Source organism: Carettochelys insculpta, chromosome 2 (assembly GCF_033958435.1).
Source record: "Carettochelys insculpta isolate YL-2023 chromosome 2, ASM3395843v1, whole genome shotgun sequence".
NCBI lineage: Eukaryota > Metazoa > Chordata > Testudines > Carettochelyidae > Carettochelys > Carettochelys insculpta.
Window position 1 is genome coordinate 75,762,070 of NC_134138.1, and position 23,524 is coordinate 75,785,593.

Genomic DNA, 23,524 nt, shown 5'->3' on the forward strand with positions numbered 1-23,524 from the left:
CTGTACAAGCGCAGAGCAGAGACAGCCAATTATTCACATAGCTCCATATATCTCAGACTTCCAAGGTATAACAAGTATGTGACTTAAGTTATAACTCCAGCACCAGCTTTGGGCCTCCAGGCACTGGAACTTGTTTTTGGGTCCCATACTGGTTCATTCTAATTCTAGTATTGAAAGACCCATGAATACCAGGCACTGCTTCTCAGCCACATGACTCATGTGGACTGTTATTTTTGTTTCTATTCATAATTTTTCAGTGGAAAGCACTTGAGTTATTTTGAGGAAAGACATTCTGTGAATAGGGATTATAAATAGAACATTTAGTTGCAGTTTGTGTCACATTCCCTTGCTACTATAAAACCGTTGTTCTTGGAAGTGATTTTAAGGCAAAGAAAAGCCGCTGTGTTTTTAGCCTGCACCGAGTTCCCAGACTATTCATAAATGTCAATAGGAATTTTAAGTGCCATCAAAACTGAGTAATTTCAACACCCCATTGAGTAAATAGCTTTCTTTGTACACTTTACCACTAATGCTGCTTTTTCTATGCCCAAAAGAGAGGACCTGACAAAAGAGCGGAGGAGCATTTACCAGCAATTCAAAGGGAACAGTGGAAGTGAAGTTTATATTAATTCATTGTTGGTGTACATAAAGTGCTTTTGTTTCCTATTCTTGGGAAATCTAAAGCAATGGGTGCTGCTTATACATGCACACACACACCTCAGGTTTGTAGTTTTTGATGGTGCCAAGAAAGGATCCAAGACCATCCCCCCAACACACACGCATGCACACCCACCTTGGAAGCTCATATATTTATATAAAAATGGCCTGGACTCAGTAAGTGTGTGTGCAATATAGGCAAATTGTTAATGCATGCAGGGCAGGGGGGGAAGAGTGATGAAAGGTCTTGGATGGGGCTGCGGTGTGGGAGGGAGGTTCAGAGCTGGGGCAGAGGATTGGGCTGCAGGAGGGGAGGTAAAGGCTTTAACTTGGGGTGTGAGCTCTACTCTGGTGCTGGGGATGAGGCGTTTGAGGTGGAGGCAGGCTGCCCCCATGGCTACAAGCCCCCCTGCCCAAGCCCTTCACCAGCAACAGTGAGCTCTTGGGGGAGGGTCTCCCTCTCATTGCTAGCCAAGCTCACCAAAGTGGGAGGGCTAGGATGACTATATTTCCCAGGGCCAAATACGGGACACCCTGGGAGAGGGGTGGCTGCCCCTTGCCCCAGGGCACTGAAATGGGGCTGTTGCCCCACAAGGGAGCTCCCCGGTTGCAAGGGCACTTGCCCTGTGGAAGGAGGGGAGGGTTTGCTAGCTGCCCCATTCTATTGGGCTCTGGGAATGCTGCCAGGGATGCTCCCTGGTCCAGCGATAGCTGCCTTGTGGGAGCTGGTCCCAGCTGTGCCACACCTCCTGGTGCCAGGAATGGGACTGCCACCACAGGGGAGAGCTCCCTGACTGTGGAGGCAGCTGCCCCGTGGGGGGAGGAGGGGTCCCTGCCTGTATGGGAGGCTGTCCTGTGGCAGGGATTGAGCTACCTCCCTGCAGTGGTCTCCCTGGCTGCAGGGGCAGCTGCCCCATGGAGGGGCTGCCCAGCACTGCTGTGGCACCTGGTCCACCTTACAATCTTCAATGGGGGACAAAATGCACTGCCCTACCCACCAACATACCCTCCTTACCTCTATGGCAAGGCTCCTGGCTCCCTGTCTTGTTGCTACCTGTACTGGATAGTCAGTATGTGCTGTTCAGGCAGCCCTTTGTTGATTTTACCAGCAGGTGCAGTGACTTGGGGAAAGGACAGCTCAGCTGGGGGAGTGACTATATAGGACATTAGCTTTTTTGTTTAAATGGTGGGACTCCTGCCTAAACTATGGGACTGCCCCAGTGAAAACAAGACAGATGATCACCCTAGGGAGGAGGCAATTGCCATGGGGTCCAGCTGCTCTGTGGTAGCTCTGCCTACTCTGGGGACAAGTTTCTTGATTCAAAGATGCTTTTGATGAGCCACATGAAATTTCCTGGGTGGCCAAGGTAATGAAGTAGCCGATACCATTGCCTCAGCCACCTGGAAATATGCATCGGGCACATCAAAACCATCTCTGAATCAAGGGACGCTGCAGCTTTTCCACAGAGTAAACTGGCTTGGCACAGCTGCAGCTGCCCTGGGGCTCCTCTGGGCAGATTAGGGGATGCTTGGGGCTTCTCTGGGCCGGGGGTCTTGTGCCTCTGGCTGAGGAAGGGTGGCAGGGAGCGGCAGCCAGATGTAGCACAGGGTGCAGAGATGCTCCAGGGGTGAGGCCAGAGGAGAGGACTGGAACCAAACATTGGTAGAGCTGGGCTCCCATTTGCTTAATATTGGTGGAGCATGAGGCCATGTTACTCACTGCCTTATGGGCTAAACCCATCCGTCAAGTGGCTGATTTTAGCAGTACTGCATAGTTGTCAATACTGGCACTTTGAGGCTCATTTGCTCATTGAGGTATGGCTATTATTTCAGTGTTTTATTAGGACCGTATCCAACTGTCCCTCTGTCAGTCCTTTCTTATGCAAATGTATTGAAACTTCCTTTGGCTTTCATTTACCATGCCATGCTATACTCACACAATGGAGTCCCAGCCTGGCTGGCCTCTAGGCACTGCCGCAATGTAAGTATTTTAAAATGTTATGTATAAATAGTAAGTGTTTTTAAAGTATTTCCATATACTTCAATAAGTATTGATACAATTGCTGGACTCTTTGTTCATTGCGGGGGATTGATTGATTTGATGGCCAATATATTTACATTCTGAAGTCACGTGCTGCGCAAGTACAAACAATGATCTCTGTAGAGCAGGACTCCCGGATGTCATTGAACTGTCCCTCTTCTGACAACAAAAATTATGACATGATTCCAAGATGGGTGACCAAACCATGAGCGTGCTGAGTCTAGCTCCCATGAGTGGAGGCCAAAGCCCAAGAGCTTTAGTCCCAGGCAGAGGCCTGTAGCCTGAGTCCCACTCCCCATGGCAGAAGCTCTTCCGCTTCTGCTTCCACCCTGGGTGGTGGGGCTCAGTTACTGGCCCAGGGCACCAGCAAGTCTGTCAGCTCTGACGAGCCTATTCAAATGGAGTCATGGCCTACTTTGGGGTCCTGGCCCACAGGTTGAGCACCACTGTTACAGAATATTGTCTCAATCTGACGTGAAATGTTAACAGCACAGTTCCCATTAACTGGAGTTTCTCAGTTAGTGCTTTATACATACAACCATGTCCTAAACTGGTGCAACAGAAAATTACTTATTGAGTAGATGCACTCGTATGCCACTTAGGTATACGCATGTTCAGCTCTCCAGAGTCAGAGCATTTTGCCTAGTAGCACCTGTTGCAGAGTGGCACTTGCTCAGGAGTGAGGATAAGCAGGAGCATGAAGTGGACTGGTGCAGTGGTAGCAATGCAGGCAGCTCTACTGATCTGTAATGCTGAAGCAGGATATAGAGTTGTTCCCTGTCAAATGCCCCAAGGAAAAGGTTGAATAGGAGTGACTGAACCGGCTTCAAGTCACATGGGATTTCTCCTTCAGAAGGAGCACGATCAGTGTGGATTGAATGCTGGTGCATGCAATGGAGCAGATCCTGTCACCTGCTTCCCAGTTCTGTCCCAGGAGGTTTTAGACATGTATTGTTGACTCATTCCAACCCTAGGACATCCATTGAATCCAGACCAACAAGGGAAGTGCCAGCAGCGGTTCTGCGCTGGCAGCATATCCGGCAGCAGACCTCCCCTGCCTTTCTGTCCCAAACCTGCCCTTGGTCCCGGACGTTGCCAGGGCTGCATTCTTTACAGCCTCATTAGCTGAGCGTGCTGGAGACCTTGTAGGTCTGTCTGCATCTTACCCCATATCTCCTTTTCAGAGTCGGTGGCAGTGGAGACTGGTGCTGGGTTCAGCACAAAGGAGTTCCCTGCACAAGGACCATGTTTAGCACCTCTGTGACTGGTGCTGCTAATGCTACTGGAGTGGCACTCAGCACTCTCCACTTTAGGACCTCAGTCCTACTCCCAATTGTGGGGTCAGTGCTGCTTCTGGCATCAGACACAATGGGGGCATGCTTGTTGCTGCCAGCACCCTTTCCACTGCCAGCCTCAACTCCCTCTTGATTGTGGACTACGGACAAGATAAACCGTTTGCTCGCACCCTCAGGGCTGGCCTCACGCTTATTACCTGAAGCCCAGAAGCATCTGGGTTGGAATCTTCCTGGTTCCACTCTCATTGCCTGACCCTCAGTAGCTGTACATGGAGCATTATGGCTACCAGGATTGGCACTCAGCTCACAGTTGAGATGGTCGTCCAGTCCCGTGGCTACTGCCCATCAGTGCCTGATATGTACTAGTGACTTCCATAGAATCTGTAGGACACTCCTCAGTTGGGGAAGTCCTACTCTTCTTTCTCGAAGGTGAGATCACCAAGCAGGTCTTTGATGGTGACTGTCACAGGCCCAGATGCTGGTGATCTTTCCCGTGAAAGAGCCTCCAGAGTTGTCCCTTCTGGTTCCATCAGTCCTGGAGCAGGATCCAGCTTTGCACATTTAGATGCTTCATCTTCATCCTCGGGCAATTCTATATTGCCCAGCTCTTCCTCTTCTTCAGTACAGGAGGACTTCAGGGCACACCCACAACTTTCTGCAGCACTTGGTTGCATGCCTAGTATTCAAGTGGAATTGCTGCAGGAGAATATCCACAGGTTAATGGATATCCTGCAGACCTTCTCCCCTTGGGACAATGTCCCTCCCTCAGTAGGGCACGAGCTCATTCTAAGAAATCACAAATTTCACCCATAGTGTTCCTGAGTGACTTCTTGATGGTGGCCATTTGCAGGGCTGCCACATGGTTGTTCATACGTATATTTATGAACAATTATGCCACCACTGCATCTTTCAGGTTTTGGTAGGGAGAACTTGCCATCATCGGTTAGGTAGGCTGAGCCTGGCCACCCAGAGTTCTGCTCGTGAGTCACCTAAGTGAAATACATGATTGTGTCTGCTTTACGAAAAAGTGGTTACTCACTATAACGGTTGTTCTTCAAGATGTGATGTAGAGGTATTCCATGGTCCACCCTCCATGCCCTTTGCTTCAAAGTTTAGTTGCTGAGCATTCAATGTGGGAAACTGGGAGGGGTTGAGGAAGCATCACCTCCTAGAGCCAAGGAAGGGGCTATGAGGCACAAGCAGTGCTCCTCTATGGGTACTGCTAGGCAAATTTGTTTGAGCAGGCACACACCTAAGTGGAATACAAACCTGCATCACATTGGAAGAATCACAATGACAGCAAAGTTCATATACAGGCTTGGCAATTCAATTTTGGACTCAGAAGTTCAGAAAAGCTTGGAGGACAAAGACATCCAAACCTGTGCACAGTGAAAGGTATTTAATGTGTCACAAATAGTGCATCTTAGAAGCAAGTGAGTGGGGTGGAGTCACGGCCACATGCAGCTCCATTGATTTGGTACAGTTGCAGATTCACTCTGAAAAACTGTCCTCATCACCAAAGGTACAATAATGTTCTGCAGTAACAGAGAGGAAGCCATGCTAGTCTATATACTATCAAAACAAAAAAGCAGTCAAGTAGCACTTTAAAGACTAACAAAATAATTTATTAGGTGACCTTTCGTGGGACAGACCCGCTTCTTCAACTATGGTCTGAAGAAGTGGGTCTGTCCCACGAAAGGTCACCTAATAAATTATTTTGTTAGTCTTTAAAGTTCTATAGTGTGATAATGACTTATCAAGGGACAAAGAATGGCTATTTTAGTTTGTGAGGTAACTGACTGATGCAAGTAAACTATGAATTCCCAGAAAGAAATAACTGGATGGAAGCCTCATATTTAGTCAAGGAAGCAAGAGCCTTGAGTAGGTGGAAGAAAACTAAATATTCGCCTTAATCCTCTGAAGTGCTGTTTGCTGCCTGCTAGATGCTACATGCCCCTAACTCCCACTTGGAGTGCTCCATCTTGCAGGAACTGTCCCTGTGCAAGTTCTTATCACATCTTCCAGGTACCAACTGTTCCACAGCTCTGCAGTGATCTTCTTTATTCAGTTACGCTATTTTAATGAGCCTGGAACTTAAATGCATAACAGGATACGTCAGGTCAATCTAAAAGGCAATATGATTTCTCAAAGTAAATAAACTTGTTGACTGATTTGAACCCACACGGCAGTCTTCCACTGGTTGTTTGCATCTGTTGCTTTTCTCTCTGTTGTAGACGAATAACTTTAATTTGTCCATTCGCTTTCAAGATGCACTATTTGTGGACACGGTAAATCTCAGGTGGTGGGTATTTAGCATTGTATACTGTGTTTATTGGGCAAACCATCTAAATAGCTGATGGCTTAAAAAGCCTTTTGCAGTTGCCAGAATCTCTGACTTTACGATACTGCTAAATGTGGCCAGAATCATTCTCATTGAACAGGGGTGACTGATCCCCGGGGGGTGGGGTAAAACAGTTGAAGGCTGCACACATGCAAGGGGGAGGTCAAGGTTTCCGCTAGGCTTTGGGGTTAAGAGTGACAGCTTTCAAAATCAGACAGCCTGGGTGCTGCTGCTACAATGGTAATGGTCTCTGGTCAGGAAAACTGGCAAGGCTATAATTGGGATGGGGCCAGAAATGTGGGGTTTAGGTGCGAAATAGGGCTCTAGGCTGGCTGAGGCAGAGGGGTGGGATGTGGGAGCTTGTGACTGGGAATGCACGCGTTGCGTGGGGCTTGAGATGAGGGGTTTGGGGTACAGGATGGGTCTCTGGCCTGGGCCCTAGTGGTAAGGAATGCAAGATGTAGCTCAGGGCAGGAGGTTGGGGGAAGGGTGCAGGCTCTGGGAGGGAGGTGGGATGCGAAAGGGGGCTCTGGGTTGGGACAAGGTAGAGGTGCAGGAAGAGGTGTGGGATGCTTCCCTCTGGCAGCTGCAAGATTTAGAAGTGGCCAGCATCTACCTGGAGGGAGGATTACAGATGGCTTTCTGCTCTGCCCTCATTTGCAGATGCCACTCCCACAGCTCCCATTGCCAGTGAGAGCTGTGGGGGCAGCACCTGCAGGCAAGGACTACATGTGGCACTTCCCAGGTCACTGGGAGCTGGTGCTCGCATCTGCAGCCTACTTGCCTTGCTGGCTGTATACAAGATGAGATTAAACAGGGGGCTGGATCCAGCCTGTGAGCTAGTGGTTCCCCAGCCCTTTCATAGAAAGAGATCGTAAACTAACACCTTTATCTCTACCCCTTCCAATTTCCGGCTCTGTTGCTCATGATTAAAGCACAATATCAACACCCAGAAGATCTGGATTTTAAATTCCTACTTCTAGCCCAACTTCGTGATAGTGTCCAAATCACTAAATATCTCTGTCTGTCAGTTCCTCTGAGGGTAAAATTGGGATAATAACACCTGAGCCATATTTTTCTCCATTTGAATGAGGATGGATTTTTAAGGCAAGGAAGAAAAATTAGGAATTTAACATTTCAGGTTAATTTAAATTTGCCTTTATGGGACAAAATTCATAAATTTTAAGACTAGAAGGGAGCACAGTGGGAGACTGGTCTGACTGATATAACAGGTCATAGAACCAAGCCTGCATTAAGATCATAACATCTACTGGAGCTAGAGTGCTGGTTCTGAACCAGGGGTACATAGACCCCAGGGGGGTATAAACAGATCTTCCAGGGCACATCAACTCATTTAGATTATTACCTAGATGTGCAACAGGCTACATAAAAAGCACTAGTGAGGTAAGTACAAACTCAAATGTCCGACACACAAAATGAGAAAGTCAGAAAGTTTTCAGTAAGAACATGCTGTGACTTGTATTTTTGTGTGTGTTTGTGTAAGCAAGTAGTTTTTAAGTGGATATGCAAGACACATCAGACTCCTGAATAGGGTACAGAAGTCTGAAAAGATTGAGAGTCTCTGAGCTGGCACATCTCTTAAGGTATATATATACTTTGTGGCATCACAGCTATGCCTCTGTAATGCCACACTGTAGGCACTTTCTCCCTTTTCCATCCATGTACTTAATCCACCTTCCAAGAGGTAGTAGCTAGGTCAACAGAAGAATTCTTCCGTTGACCTAGCCATTTCTGCACCAATGTTTAGGCTGAAGTAACTACACCTTATAGGCTGCAAAATTTAAGTAGTTGCAAGGGATTTAAATACTAATGGTTTTTTTTTTTACTTGAAGTAAATGAGGACTTATTAGCTAAGAGATCTAACTTCACTTCAGCAATCTTCTTGCTTCACCAATGATGCCAAGCTAAATATTGTCTCTCTCCTATAAGCCATCTCCAAGCATTTTCAACACAGGTCCTCGTGCAGAGAGGCCAGTATTTTCAGACACTGGTGCCTGAAGGTGACTCACAGGCTGACCAGAAAGGGCAGGTGCTCAGTACCTCCAAAAATCAATGTCCTCTTTATTTTGTTCCAGACTGAATCCCTCCTAATGACTTATTTCTTCTTCAGGGCCCAGAAGACATGACTTAGTAATAATATTTGTTAAAAGCTTGTCCTTCCCTCTTCTGCGCCTCCCAGTGCACCTTACACATTCTGTCTTACTTAGATTGTATACTTTTTTGTGGTGTCAGGACTAGGCTGATCTATATTGTAGAATATCAAGCACGAGCAGTATTTTAATAATAAGAAAAGCATTAATCTGATGTGTGTGTAGCCTACAGCAGTGCTAAGAACTGCGTACCTTTTTATTTAAAGTGTTAGCTCTGCCCAGCTACTTGATGCTGCATCTAGAATATTCTTTTTTCTTTTTTAAATACATATCCTTGGTTATTTCAATGGAAAATCCACAGGAACTAGAGCTGAAGATTGCCTCCAGAGTGGCGCCATAACAATCGTTTCCCTATTGTTCTAGACTTGTATTATTACCCCTAGCGCTGTATTGGTTTTGTTGTCTTAACCACTGGCAGTCACTCACCCCTGCAGGTTTGAGCTGAGACACCAAAAGACATACCATGAGCAGCTGCAACAACAGCACCAACAGAAGCAGCAGGCATTGGAAGCTCGATTCCCAATGCCATGTTGTGCCTGTGCGGAGCTTGGTATCTCCTGGGCCACAGACATCTGCCGTTTGCGCATCTCCATCCGCTCTGATCCCATGGGCTGCAAAAACCAAAATAAGAGGGGGAATTAACCTCTGCGCAAAAGATTTGCCAGATAGAATTAAGGCCAGATTTTTAAAAGACCTCAGAATCAGACAGCTCCCACTGGAAACCGGGGAAACTGGGGAAATCCACCACCTTTTTGAGATTCTATGAGACAAGATATAAAAGCACTCCAGCCTGTAGGAAGTTAACAGATTCCCCCCACTAACATGGCAGATTTGGGTGAAGGTTACAAAAGAAGTTTATGTGGGGTGGAAGGAGTGTTTGTGTTCTCTCTCTCTCTCCTCTCAGCTGGCTGTACCTGGAAAGGTCCCAATGGTGGTTATCTAATAGTCCTACGCTGTGTTGTTTTAGGAAATAAAGCCACCTGTAAGGGGAAAAGGGCAACTGGACCTGTAGCTGGATTTTTTACTTCTCCTCCAGCTGGTGAGTCTGTGCACTGGTTAAGAGGTACGTAAATGGAAGACGAGTTTTTTGTTTACAGAATTTGGCCTCCATTGCGGGTGTTAAAGAAAAAAAGAAAATCTGCTCCTTAGGCCGCAGCTAAGGGGAAAGGCTAGGAGCTGATTGCCCATGATGGGACTGACTCTGTGTTCATTTAACATAGACCTATGTGGTTTGGGAAGACAACCACTCACTTGCTGAAGGGACACAGACAGGAGCCAGGCAACATTCAGATATAAAGAGTCCATTCCCATCACAACCATAGGCTCCAAGTGATAGTTCACAAGGGGGCACAGCATGGGATGCCTCTAAATTGTTGTAGGATAACTGCTTAGTTTCCAAATCTGGCAAACATGTACACAGGGGCTGACAGCCACTGTGGGTCCCAGGGTAAGGGGGGACCAGGGGGTGGCTCTGTGCCCCTGGCCCTGAAAGGGGCATGGGGCCTAGGGCAGTCAACCCTTACTGCCGCCAGGGCCACAGTTCTGGGCCTTCCTCCCTCTCACAGCCATGCAGAGTGGTGGAGCGTTGCCACGGCACTTCAAGGGGGGCCTGGAGCTCCAGATGCCTGTGCTGCAAAAGTAACAGTAGCAGTGGCAGCCGGGGCTCCAGGCCTCTTTGAAACGCCAGCCCAGGACAACTGTTCCCTTTGCCCCACAGTCCGTGGGCCCAAATGTTACATACATGAGCAATTTTAAACATGGGGTCAGGCTGGCCAGAGTCACTCACTTCTCATGCAAGTTGGTAACTTCCTGTTAGCCTGAAATGCTGACTGGCAGAGTCTGGGGGCAGGGGGTGCTCCCACTGTAGGGTTTGCTGCCTGTTGACCCTACACTGATGAAATAGCATATCTTAAAGAAACACGTGCACCTTACTTTGTTATGATTTTAGATGAAGGTTGGATACTCAGCCATTCTTTCTTTTGTGAAAAGTGGTACTTTTTGGTGTTGTGCATTTGTAGGTAGAAGAGGAGTTTAAATACCATTAAAAATGACAGATTTTTTTAAGGAGTTATTCATCATGATCCAAAACCAATTATGAGATGTTATGAACTGGGGAACATCATGTTAAAATCATTCCCTGTATATGTGCTCAGATATGTTTATGTAGGAATATGATGGCAATCCATGTGAGGCACTCATTGTTGCAAAAATTACAAATTCACGACTGTCAAAGAGGTCAGGGTTATTCCAAGTCAATGAAGCATTTATTCATGATCACTACATTCTCTACTGTTCTTCCCTTTATTGATGGTATTATATAGGTTAGTATTCTTTTTGTTTTGTCTAGAATCACCCCCTTGTTCAAAAGACAATGTGTATGTCATACACAGCAGAAGAGGAACCTGTTTTGCAAAATAACATCAGACCAGCAGAGCTACACTATAATAGGGAGAAAATACACAAAACGATGCCCCATTACAGATCTGCAGCCTTCGACAATGTGCCCCAGACAACCAAAAATCTAAACTCTAAGAACATTACTTTCCAAAATGCCAGCTTGATAGTTTAAAATATGGGAGAATAAATATGAAAAGAAAAAATATCTATACATTGTTTTCTTTATTGCTTAAATTTCACATTCATTACAGTAGAAGGAAATACTGAATATTTTTAGCTTTTGTCCGATAAATATTTTTGAATAATAAAGCAAGTTATAATGCTTGCAATAAAACATAATTATGAACAAAACATTAAAGGAGACAACGGTATATCTGATGTACAGGTGGAACCTCTTTGGTCCATCACCCTCGGGACTTGACCTGTGCCAAACGAGAGAATTTGCTGGACCCCAGGAAGCCAATATAGTCTACCAGCATTACCAATACTTTCACTGCTTACTGGGCTCTTAGAAGACATTTAGGGGTAAATTAAAGCTAAATAACAGCACAGAACACTAAGAGCCAGGACTGGTGGCTGGAAACAAACTTTATGGGACCACAGGAAACTTGGCCACACCCATGATGAGGAGTTGTCCAGATAAATAAAATCATGCCAGATTAGACATGCTGCCAAACTAGAGAGGTTCAACCTGTATTCTCAGCTTCCGGAGTAGACAGTAAACATTTTCTTATCATCAATTATAAAAGTTTAATTTATAATTGGAATCAAATGAGTGCTATTTATATAATTCATCCAGCTTAATTTAGTAGATGTTCCATGTGGTTCTGTGCTCATAAATATCTCTAACTCACTTTACAACTGAATTGATATATGATCTGATTAGCAGTGCTAGCCTTCTGGCTTTTTTGCTTGCAGTGGGAAGAAGGGCATAAGAGAAAGAGGTGGATAAGTCACTGTACCCATTTACCCCCCAAATGTCTCCTTATTACAAAGAATCTTTACTTTGACCTACTATGTTATTCATAAAGGTATTTTAGATTTTTATTATACAATTTATTTTAGATTTATTATACTTTTCCAGGTTGATTTCTTTGGCAAAATATTCTCTGGTATACTTGAGTGTGAGGAAAGAACATATAAGCGTGTCTGTGGCAAAGGTGTTCTTCCTCTCCCTTCAGCCCCCCACTCCTCAAAAATTGTGTTTTGTTTATAATGTGGCTTCTGTTAGAGTGAGTGCTTCAAAGGCTATTTGGAAGCTGTAGAGCTTTATGAGTGCAAAACCAATACTCATCATATTGGAGTTATAGCCCAGGTTACAAATTATGAAGCGTTCAGGAGGAAAATAATAAACGCCCAGTTGGGCATCTCATTTAAACTCTTCCATGCTTCATGAGCAGATATACACCTGAAAGCATAAGCTTCCCCTTTAAATAAATATAAAGTAATTTCTTTCTCCAGATTTAAATGATGATTTTTGTAAATATTTCTAAACAACAACAAAATGGCACCAATGTTTAAAAATATGTGGAGCCCCAAGGCAGAAGTTCCTGCAAGACTGTATCTATTGCTTTAAAGATGTCTAGTTCAAAGCAGACACTTTGTTTAAGGAAAGGGCAAGTATAGTGCACCTGCGGCTCCTCTGAGAATTAACAGCAATTGTGTGCATGCAAATGACTAGATGATTGGATCCCTTAATATTTTTAATACCACTGTGGCTTTAAAAATGAACTGAAATGTAATAAAGGTATGACACATCACTTCATTCACATTTACTGTGGGCACTAAAGCAGTCTGAATATCCACAGGGAGCAACTCTCTTCAATTAAAGCTGCTGTTGCTGCAATCACGTTTCTGACCATAACCTCCCAGTAAAACAAGATGCCTACCTGGCCATAATCACAGTATTTATTATTAGACCAGGTTAGAGTAGTGCATAGAAGCCTGAACTGTGGTCAGGCTATGCAAACACAAAAGACAGTCACCATCCCCCAGAGTTTACAATCAATGAGCAGGGGTGAAAGGGAAACCGAGGCACAGAGTGGTGACACAATTTGTCCTAAGTGACAACTATTCAGTGGAAGAGCTAGAAATAGACTCTGCATAAAATCCTAGCTCCCTTAGTCAATGGAAGTTTTATGATTGATTTCAGTGGAAATAGGATTTCAGCCTACTTAATTAACGTTGCTGATTCTCATTAGTACCACGGTGACAGTCTCACCCTTTTGACATAGAGCAATAATTATGATTCCAGGCTATATGAACTCCAGAATGCCTGGATCATGACTGTGGCCCTTTGCTGTAGTTTTTTTGGAGAAAAGTTGATTTTATATCGGTACCATGGTCATGAGCCAAGGCAGATCTATCAGTTGTCACACCAACTAGTGATGGCAGGAATCTACAAAAGAAATACAAACCTCCTATTCTACAGATAAATAACGGTATCAGCAATGGGCCAGATTCATAATCTTGCATGTGAATACCCAACATTTTGAACAGCATTGACTCTGAGGCTACGTCTACACGTGAACCCTACATCGAAGTAGCCTATTTCGATGTGGCGACATCGAAATAGGCTATTTCGATAAATAACGTCTACACGTCCTCCAGGGCTGGCAACGTCGATGTTCAACATCGACGTTGCGCAGCACCACATCGAAATAGGCGCCGCGAGGGAACGTCTACACGCCAAAGTAGCACACATCGAAATAGGGGTGCCAGGCACAGCTGCAGACAGGGTCACAGGGCGGACTAGCGCTTCTGGGGCAACAGCTAGCCGCTCCCTTAAAGGGCCCCTCCCAGACACACACAGCCTGCACAGCACACGGTCTGAAGAGCCATAGGCACGGAGACCTCGGGTGATGCAATCATGGACCCCCAGCAGCAGCAGCAGCAGCAGCAGCCGCAGCCAGAGATCCACCCAGCCGCCCCTGCTCCATGCCATGCGGGAGGCAGCTGAGCACCTCCTTGCCACACCGGAGGAGGAGCGGCCCGCAGGGGAGCAGGACTCACCCCCCAACCCTGCAGCACCCCGACCCCCCCACCGCCTCACACGCCGCTGCCTGTGGAGCTACCCCACCAGCACCGACTGGTGGGAGCGGCTCGTGCTTGAGGAGTGGGACGACGACCGCTGGCTCAGGAACTTTAGGATGAGCCGGCAGACATTTCTGGAGCTGTGCCAGTGGCTCACCCCCACACTCGGGCACCAGGACACCGCCATGCGGCGTGCCCTCACAGTGCAGAAACGGGTCGGCATCGCTGTCTGGAAGCTGGCCACTCCAGACAGCTACCGATCCGTGGGCCAGAAGTTTGGCGTCGGCAAGGCCACCGTCGGGGCTGTCCTCATGGAGGTAAGAGGACCCATGGGGGGAGGAGGGGGAGGCAGCCCTGGCAGGGCAGGGCAGGGCAGGGCAGGGGAGGGGAGGGGAGGGCAGGGGGGCCCAGGCAGGGCAGGGCCACGCACACTCTGCTCACCCCTCATTGGTGCTCTCCCATGTGCTTCCCCTGCAGGTCGTGCGCGCCATCAACGCCATGCTCCTCCACAGGCTCGTGAGGCTGGGGGACCCAGATGCCGCCATCACGGGCTTTGCCACCCTGGGCTTCCCCAATTGCTTCGGGGCTCTGGATGGGACTCACATCCCCATCCATGCCCCGCAACACAGTGGAAGACGCTACATAAACCGCAAGGGCTACCACTCAGTGGTCCTCCAGGCCTTGGTGGACAGCCGGGGCCGTTTCCAGGACATTTATGTGGGCTGGCCTGGCAGCACCCACGACGCCCGGGTTTTCCGGAACTTGGGCCTGTGCCGTCGGCTGGAGGCAAGGACCTACATCCCCCAGCGGGAGATCCCTGTGGGGGACACCACCATGCCCCTCTGCGTCATCGCAGATGCGGCATACCCCCCCTTCCGGCCCTGGCTCATGCACCCGTACACGGGCCATCTCTCTGCCAGCCAGGAACGCTTCAACCAGCACCTGAACCACGCGCGCCAGGTGGTGGAGCGCTCATTTGGCCGCCTCAAAGGGCGCTGGAGGTGTATCCTGACCCGCCTGGATGCGGGCCCCACCAACATCCCCCAGATTGTGGGTGCCTGCAGCGCCCTACACAATCTGGTGGAGAGTAAGGGGGAGGCCTTTTTTCAGGGCTGGGCTGTGGAAGCCGGCAGGGCCAACGTGCAGCCACCCGCTGCCCCCAGTCGCCAGGTGGACCCCGAAGGGACCCGGGTCCAGGAGGCCCTGCGGGCCCACTTCGATGAGGCCGCAGGGTGAACTCTGCCAGGCCCCCCCACTGCGCCCCCACCCCTTCCTCCACAACACTCCCTGCCCCTATGCCCACACCACGGAGCACCCCACAGCACCCCCCCACACTTTTCCTGGACAAATAAAAGTACGCACTTGTTTGTAAAATCAAACTGGTTTTCTTTTAACTGTTCTTTTAACTAATACCAAACTATATACAAGAAATTCTAACTATTATAAGTGAAAAATAAAAAAGTATGCATATATTTACAAAAAAAACACAGGGATTGCAAGGAAGGGGAGAACTATTTACATGGGGGGGGCAAACGGGGGGCACAAATGAATAAATCCAAACTATATACAAGGGGGGGGGGCACATCCTGGGCCCCACGCCCCTATAGTCCGGCACTGGGGGTGGGCGGCCTGGAGCCCCGCCTCGGCCGCAGCCCTGTCCGGGGCTGGCTGGGGGCCGGGCGGACCGGCAGATACGTCCGGCGAGTCTCAGCTGGCCCCAGGCCTCCCTCGGCGGTCCGGCCCTTGGTGGCGGGTGGCGGGGCGACGGCGGACGGTGCGGCGACGAGCGGAGCAGCGGGTGGCGCGGCGGGTGGAGCACTCAGGGCGGGCGCAGCGGCGGCCGGCACGGTATGGGGGGGCCAGGTAGTCCACTATCCGGTTGAAGGTCTCCATGTAGGCCCCCCATGCCTCTTGGCGCCAGGCCAGCGCCCGCTCCTGGAGATGGAGGTGGCGTTGCTCCACCCGCAGGCGCTGCTCCGCGACCTCCAGCTGCCGGCGGTGGATGGCCAGCAGCTGGGGGTCCATCGCCGTCAGGTGGTGGTGCTGGGTCCGCCGTCTTGCCTGACGTGGGGCCAGTCGGTCCTCCGCCGAGGGGCTGGCCTGGAGCGATGGCCCCGGAGGGGATTCTGGGACCACTGAAGCCTCACCGGCGCTCTCCGGTCCTTCCGATGGTGCAGCTGCAGAACACAGGAGCGGGGGAAGAAGAATGGAGACAGGCGTTAGTGTGGGCCCCGAGCCGTGGCCCTTGTCCCCCCACCCCTGTGCTGCAGGTTCCCCATCCCCGTCCCTGGGAGATGCTGCTGTGATGGGGTTCAAGGGTCCCCCTGCACTGCACCCCGTCCCCTGGCGGGAGTGACTCTCACTTCACTCAGCAGGGTCTGACAGGAGAGGTTTCTTAGGCAACAGATGCCCAGTTTCTCACAGAAGTGACAGTACAGCAGTCAGAGACAGTCCTTCAAACCCGTCCTGGGGAGAAGACCCCAAGGGGTGCCCCTCTGGGGTGTAGCTTTCCCCCTCCTCAGGCTGGCTGCCTTCTAGCTCTCCCTTCCCCTAGCCTCTACCTGCGGCCCCTCGCCCGATTCAAAGCCAGCTCGGCTCCTCCCTCCTCTTTGTTCAGGGCAGAGGTGTTACCAGCCAGTTGTAGCCCCAGGATCATCCTTAGCCACTGGGAGCTATTCAGCTTGTTGCCCATATCTAGCCTGAGACTCGCATTTGCACTCCTCCCACTCCATCGCATGCTGCTGCTGCTGCGGGGTGTCCCACCCCCTCCTCCCGGGGGACCCTAGAGGTTCCACTCCTCCCAGCCCCGGGGATGGGGCATGGCACTGTCGTGCTGGGGGGGGGCAGGGGCTGATGCACTCCTGTGAGGGACATGGCACTGCTGTCCTTGGGGCCATGGCCATCTGGGCATGTGGAGGGCCCTGGCCACATATCTATTACCCCCGCCCCTCAACCCCGGGGGTGTACACCGGGGGGGTACATACCTGTAGGTCCACTCCCACGGTCGGGGGACACCCGGGGGGGCGGACGCCCGGCTGCTGCTCCAGGATGGCAAGAGGATCTGGAGCCCAGTGTCAGTGGAGGAGGAGTCCCCCTCCCGCTCCTCCTCCTCCTCCTCCTGCTCCAGTGCCCCGGGGGTGGGCTCCAGGGGGGGCCCCTGGGGTGCGGGGCTTACCTCCGGGGCAGACTCCGGCTCCGGGGCCTGCTGGGGCTCCTCAGCTGAGGTATCCAGAGTGGCCGGAGGGGAGGAGGTGTGCCAGGGGCCCAGGATGTCCCTGAGCTCCCTGTAAAAGGGGCAAGTGACGGGGGCGGCCCCAGATCGGCCGGCCGCATCCCGGGCCCAGCCGTAACCCTGCCGCAGCTCTTTGACTTTACTCCGGACATGGTCCGGAGTGCGGGCAGGGTGACCCCGGGCGGCCAGGCCCTCGGCCAGCTGAGCGAACGCATCCGCGTTCCGCCTCTTGCTCCCCATTACCTGGAGCACCTCCTCCTCGCTCCAGAGCCCCAGAAGGTCCCGAAGCTCGGCCTCCGTCCAGGAGGGGCCCCGCTGCCGCTTGCTGCTCTGGCTGCCAGCCCGCGAGCCCTGGCTCCCCTTGGGGAGGGGGTCCTCTGAGGGTGCTGGGGGGGCTGCCGGGCGGCCATCACAGCTGGGGTGGCAGACAGTGGTGGCTCAGAGACATGCAGGCTGGCCGCGTGTCTGGGCTGCCGCCTGCACAAGAAAGGGAGGGGGAGGGGACCTTTAAGGGGCCGCTCCACGCGGCCACCATTGAGCTCAGGGGCTGGAGAGAGCGTCTCTCAACCCCTCAGCTGATGGCTGCCATGGAGGACCCCGCAATTTCGATGTTGTGGGACGCGCAATGACTACACGGTTGAACGTCGAAGTAGGGCGCTATTCCTATCCCCTCATGGGGTTAGCGGCTTCAACGTCTCGCCGCCTAACGTCGATGTTAACATCGAAATAGTGCCCAACACGTGTAGCCGTGACGGGCGCTATTTCGAAGTTAGTGCCGCTACTTCGAAGTAGCGTGCACGTGTAGACATGGCTTGAGTCTGAATGTAGACGCTAAAGCCTATCTCTAAGCAACATATGGCCCAAATAATGCCCAAGCCATCAAACGACTAGTGCATTCCAAGCTGAAGTGCACCTTGGGAAGTCAGTTTCACCTAAACAAAGTGGGTGTAAAAATCTCCCATTCTGATTTGGCAGTACTTTATACCCAGTTTGCACTGCAGTAAATGACCGCAGAAAGGGCAAGGCACTGGAGAGTCAGGTCTTTCATTTCTTCCTGAAATTCTGTTGCTCTGCTGCTTCAGAAGAGCTGGTATTTCACTTTAGGGAGGGGAGAATTTGGTGCTCCACTATAGTCCATCTTTGTAGATCAATGATCGGCCATATAAAATGCACAAGTCTTTCATGTCCAACGGAACAGCAGAGGTAGCGCCTCAGCTAACTGTAGTGGAGCTGTTCTGATTTACATCAAGTGAGAGTCTGACTGACTTATGCTAAAGGGTCACTAATGGGACTACTAACAGAGAGATAGCCAGGTTAGTCCTTATCTATCAAAACAAACCAGCAGTCATGTAGCACCTTAAAGACAAACAAAATAATTTTTTAGGTGATGAGCTTTCATGGGAGCTTTCTTCTGATCATAGCCATACCACAACAGACTCAATATATAAAGCACAGAGGACCAAAAATTGTGATTTTTTTTCCCTGATTTGTCAACCTTGATAACAATTTTTGGACCTCTGTGCTTTATATATTGAGTCTGTTCTGGTATGGGTATGATCTGAAGAAGTGGGTCTGTCCCACAAAAGCTCATTACCTAATAAATTATTTTGTTAGTCTTTAAGGTGCTATGGGATTACTAACAGATGTGGCATCTATTATTGAGAGAGCACCCTTTAGTAAATGACTGTATTTACAAGCAGTTATAAGGCTGTGGAAAAAGTTACCCTCTGGGTTGAAATTCAGGGCAAAGTGCAGAGGCAGCAGTTTTTATTATTTTTTTTTTAATTACACTATTCCGGGGTGGATAGCTCTTTTGTGTGCCTACAACTCAAAAATGCTTATTTAATGACATCATGCTTTCTGCAGCCTTAGTCATCACTGACAGCAGGAGTTTGACACACTTCTGACACATTCTTTTGACAGCTAAGATGACAGCTAGGAGAACAAGCGGGTAGTTCTCTTTTCTAGTGTGGCTTTTGGGCAGTATAAAATGTAAATGGGGTAGAATGCTCCCTGCAGGTGGGATGTAGAGGGCTGTCCCCACTCCCTCATCCTTAGCGTGATGCTCATGCCAAGGGTAAGGGGAAAGCTAAGTAGCAAGAGTTAACAGCATTTCACCTATTTTCTATTGCAGTGGTCTAAATTAGAGAAGCCTTGATGCTCTATCCTGTGCTGGAGACTAAATCACTCCCTGGATAAACCTAAATATAGATTTCAAGGTGAGAACAGGACTCTTATGCTCATCTAGTGTAATGGAAGCCGTAGCATTTCACTCAGTGATTCTTGCCTCTAACTTCTAGTTAAACTAGAGCACGGCTAGCTGCTACAGATGCAGTTGATCCCCTGAGCTCCTGCACTGTACAGAACTCATCCAGAATGGAGAGCTGGGCTGAAGTGTTTGAAAATCCCATAGCGTGCATACAGAGGACAATGTTTTCTAATTGTGTAACGTGGTAATGTGCTATAGTCGTAGGTGAATATACCCATAACGAGTTCAGCACCAGAGATAAATTCAGCTGAGGTCAATCAGTGCTTGAATTAAAAGAAAGAAACAATAAAATAGATGCAATACTATGGCTGATATTTTCCACAAGAATAAACTAGGAAATTCAATGCTTTGAAAGGACTGTCCATTCAAATACAGTTCTGAGCGACTTTCCTTCACTGCTGATGCTTAAGCAACCATAGTTATAATCCAAAGTATTTTGGGGTCACATTGGACCAGATTTTAACCTTTTGGCAACAACCTTCACTGCACCTCTGAAAAGGTCAGGTCTCATGTTGTGATTATCCAGAAGCTGTCCGTAATATCATGGGGCTCCAGTCCAATGCTCAGCAGCCTTTAGCAACTCAAGACATACTTCAGCACTCATAGTTTCACAGCGCACGCCATATACATAACACAATTCCCATCCCAACCCCCAGAGCCAGGAATTCCCAGTGCCCCACTCTAACCCAATCCCCCTCCCCTCCTCCAGAATCAAGCACCCCCAGCTTCCCACTAGAACCCAATCCTCATCCCCTCTCCCCCCATAGAGTCAGGCACCCCCAGGACCTCCCCTGGCTCTAGGTCGATGCCAGCAACTCACCAGAGCCACTGCTGCCACCGCCCCAGTGCTTCTGCCGCCATCCGCTTCTCCCACCAAGTGGTGGGGCGTGTGCATGGAACGGCAGACAGCACTCCCTATGCACAGCTCTGAGGCACACTAAGCGCCGCTTTAGTACACTGGTTGCAGAGCACTGCTCTAGTCCATGGACCTTTTGTACCACAACAATTGCCTTTGTATATTCTGCAGCTGAATACTGAGCAGCGCGTCCCAATGTAGTCTCACAGCAGTCACTAAAATCTTTTGAGACTCAACTGGCTCCTGTTCCTGTCACACATCCAGCCTTTACAGATGAGAAGCGCTGCTCCAACAACTCACTTTTTTAACCATAGCAAAGGAAATGCGAGGGTCCTGCTGCATGATGACCTGCAGAACTCGCCAAAGTCAAGATTAAAATCCACCAACCTTCTGTGGACATGCATCAAGACCCTTACATGCAACTTGGATGCTGAGAGGCAATGGAGGGTCACATGGAGTGTTTCAACCACTCAAAACCAACAGCTTGGCATTGATCCTGCTGCACAGATTGAATTGTATTAGGACATCTCATAGGAGATATGGACAAAGCCTCTTTAAATGGAAAATACGGCAAACACTTATAAGAGACTGGTTACTAGGCACAAACAATGGAGCACAATGTATCTGAGTGTCCCTTTCGTTCTTTTGCTGGAGGGGCCTGAAGGACATTGGCACAGCAGTGAGCTGGTGAAAGTGCTGGCTTTCAGATCTAGATATAAACCTGTAGTTATTGCAACACACATACACACACGAGAAGAAGATAACTGCTGATGTAATAGTTAGCGGCTCCAACAACTTTTCATTTAAGTCACCAAACTGGTAAATTCTTCTAACTCACATACCTAAGCATATGTCTGGTAGATTTTTTCACCATTCAAAGATGTGACATCACTCCTGATAATAATTATCAGGATTTTACAGGGATGGTGGGTAGATCACTTTTTACACTGCAGTCCAGATAATATGGCACGTGATTAGGCTTTCATCACAATTATGTAGGGCAAAAGCCTGGACTCACTGACATCAATGGCACAGCTTCCATTTATTTTAATGGAGTCAAGATTTCACCTCTAACCTGAAAAACAGATCTGAATAGAATCTAATTATCTTATCTTGACTAACAAAAAGTATGTTCAAGAGAAAGTTACCATGTGCCTGCAGCGTCAACAAGAGGGAAGCTTTCTTGCAGATGACCTGCCAAAGGTGTGGCCTAAGGACCTACAGTATTACATTCACTAAGGTGCAGTTCTGATCACATGCACCATAATTTCAGCCAGGAGGAGGTGGTCCTAACTACCTGGGTCAGATTTCTTTGGCCTCGATGTTCCTCTGGCCTTGTGCTAGAAGAGATATCAGTAAGCAATGGCAGTAAGATTAATTTTAAAAAAATAAATCATCCTCATTTATCCAGCCAGCACAGGGACAGTATTACCTTTCCTAGGGCTACACATCTAACATAGGGAAAAACTCTTTAAAGGAAGTTCCAGGATGGCTGGGGTGGCCCTGGCCGCATGGCTCCAAAGGGAATGGGAGAGGACCCTGGCATTCCAAAGCCAGAATAGAATCACAGTACCAGAAGCTGGGAATGTGGGATGGGATGGATCACTTACTAATTGCCCTAAAGCATCTATCACTGGCCACTGTGAGAAGACAGGAAACTGCTAGATGGACAATTGGTCTGAACCAGTAATGGTCATTCCTATATTTTCATAGTGGCTGCTCCATTTTCATCAGATCCCTTAAGATCCACACATAACCCATAGGCCCTAGGGAACCAAAGCTACTGCCACTTGAACGATTAAACAATCTGGGAGTGGTTCAGCACAGAGAATTTCATTGTTTTTCCTCCCAACAATCGCCTTCTGGGCTTCTCCATGCAAATGGCATGATTTGACACAAGCCTATGAAAACACAGTTTCTACGATAGAATGACTGGCTGGAGGAAGCTTTTAAACACTGTCTAGAAATTAGAGGTATATATGCTTCATATTTTGATATATTTGCATGACACGCTTGAGCCAGTTCATATTTTAACTTCAAGTAATCAAAGATGGTCTGGACAGTATGAAAAGTTTGTGTTGCCTGCTGTTTAACCATACAGTTTTGTTATATTTGTGTGTTATGCTGCAGTTGCTAATTAGGGTCTGAGATGATGTTGACTGGATTATGCAGTTGGTGTGAAATGCTTTAAGTTTCTTATCAGCAGATTGTATCTGATCTTTTAATCAGTGATAAGACTAGCAGTAGATATTAATCAGGAAGAATTTCTCATTTTTGATCCTGTTGCTACAATATCAAGAATCAATGGCTAGTATTTTCTAAAGGTTATTTTTTCACACAAGGCTATTGAGAAAAATAATTTGCATGATAGGCCCAATTCTGGTATCATTGAAGTCAATGGGAACTTTCCCATTGACTTCTGGATTGGGCCCTAATACTTATTTTCCAACCTCGAATCTTCAGAACAATGAATAATTTCAATTAGTAGTTGTGTTTTTTGGCAACTGTGTCTTTGAGTTGTTTACAGAAAACTGACATTAAATGCAAGTAAAGTAGCAAAATATGCAACTTCAACATGCTCTAAAATAATCCAGAGGTGAAAGGGGAACACAATGGAAGAGAGAATTCATGGTGCGTTGCATGGCTCAGAAAGTGTTTTCAAGTGTAGCCGTGTGTAACTCTATCCTGAGAACTTGGTACACAAGTATAACACAGAAGTGGGGAAAGCAGCTGGAAACATCACCACTGTGCCTGTAACATTCATTTCCTGGTCAATGAGTTGAACCCATTACAGCAACTGAGGGTAGGTCTACATACCAAAGTTATTTCGAAATAATAGCTGTTATTTCAAAATAACTTTGCTAGCACCTATACAAAGCAACCACTATTTCAAAATAACTTTGATATAGCAGTTGGCTTATTTTGAAATAGGTAAACCTCATTCCACGAGGAATAGTGCCTATTTTGTAATAGTTATTTTGAGATAGGGGCTGCATTGACAGGGAATGGAGCCTATTCCTAAATAAGTCATAGTGTGTTCAATGGCTGTATTTCACAATAGGCTCTATTATGTGTAGGTGCTGTATTTTGAAATAGCTGAGGGATATTTTGAAAAAAAATTCTGTGTATAGCAGTGTTATTTCAAAATAAGCTATTCTGGAATAGTTCTTCCAGAATAGCTTATTTCTAAATAATGCTGCTATGTAGAAATACCCTGATATGTTTAGTGACA

The 23,524-nt window shown here is 48.2% G+C and overlaps 1 protein-coding gene across 1 annotated transcript in view; it reads right to left on the reverse strand.

Annotated features, from left to right (window-relative positions):
• RGS20 (regulator of G protein signaling 20) overlaps positions 1-23,524 on the reverse strand; it is a 40,609-nt gene that overhangs the window by 4,640 nt on the left and 12,445 nt on the right. Inside the window, exon 2 of the mRNA XM_074987178.1 lies at positions 8,968-9,116. Coding sequence (XP_074843279.1) covers positions 8,968-9,116 — 149 coding nt within the window. The remainder of the gene's footprint in view (positions 1-8,967; positions 9,117-23,524) is intronic.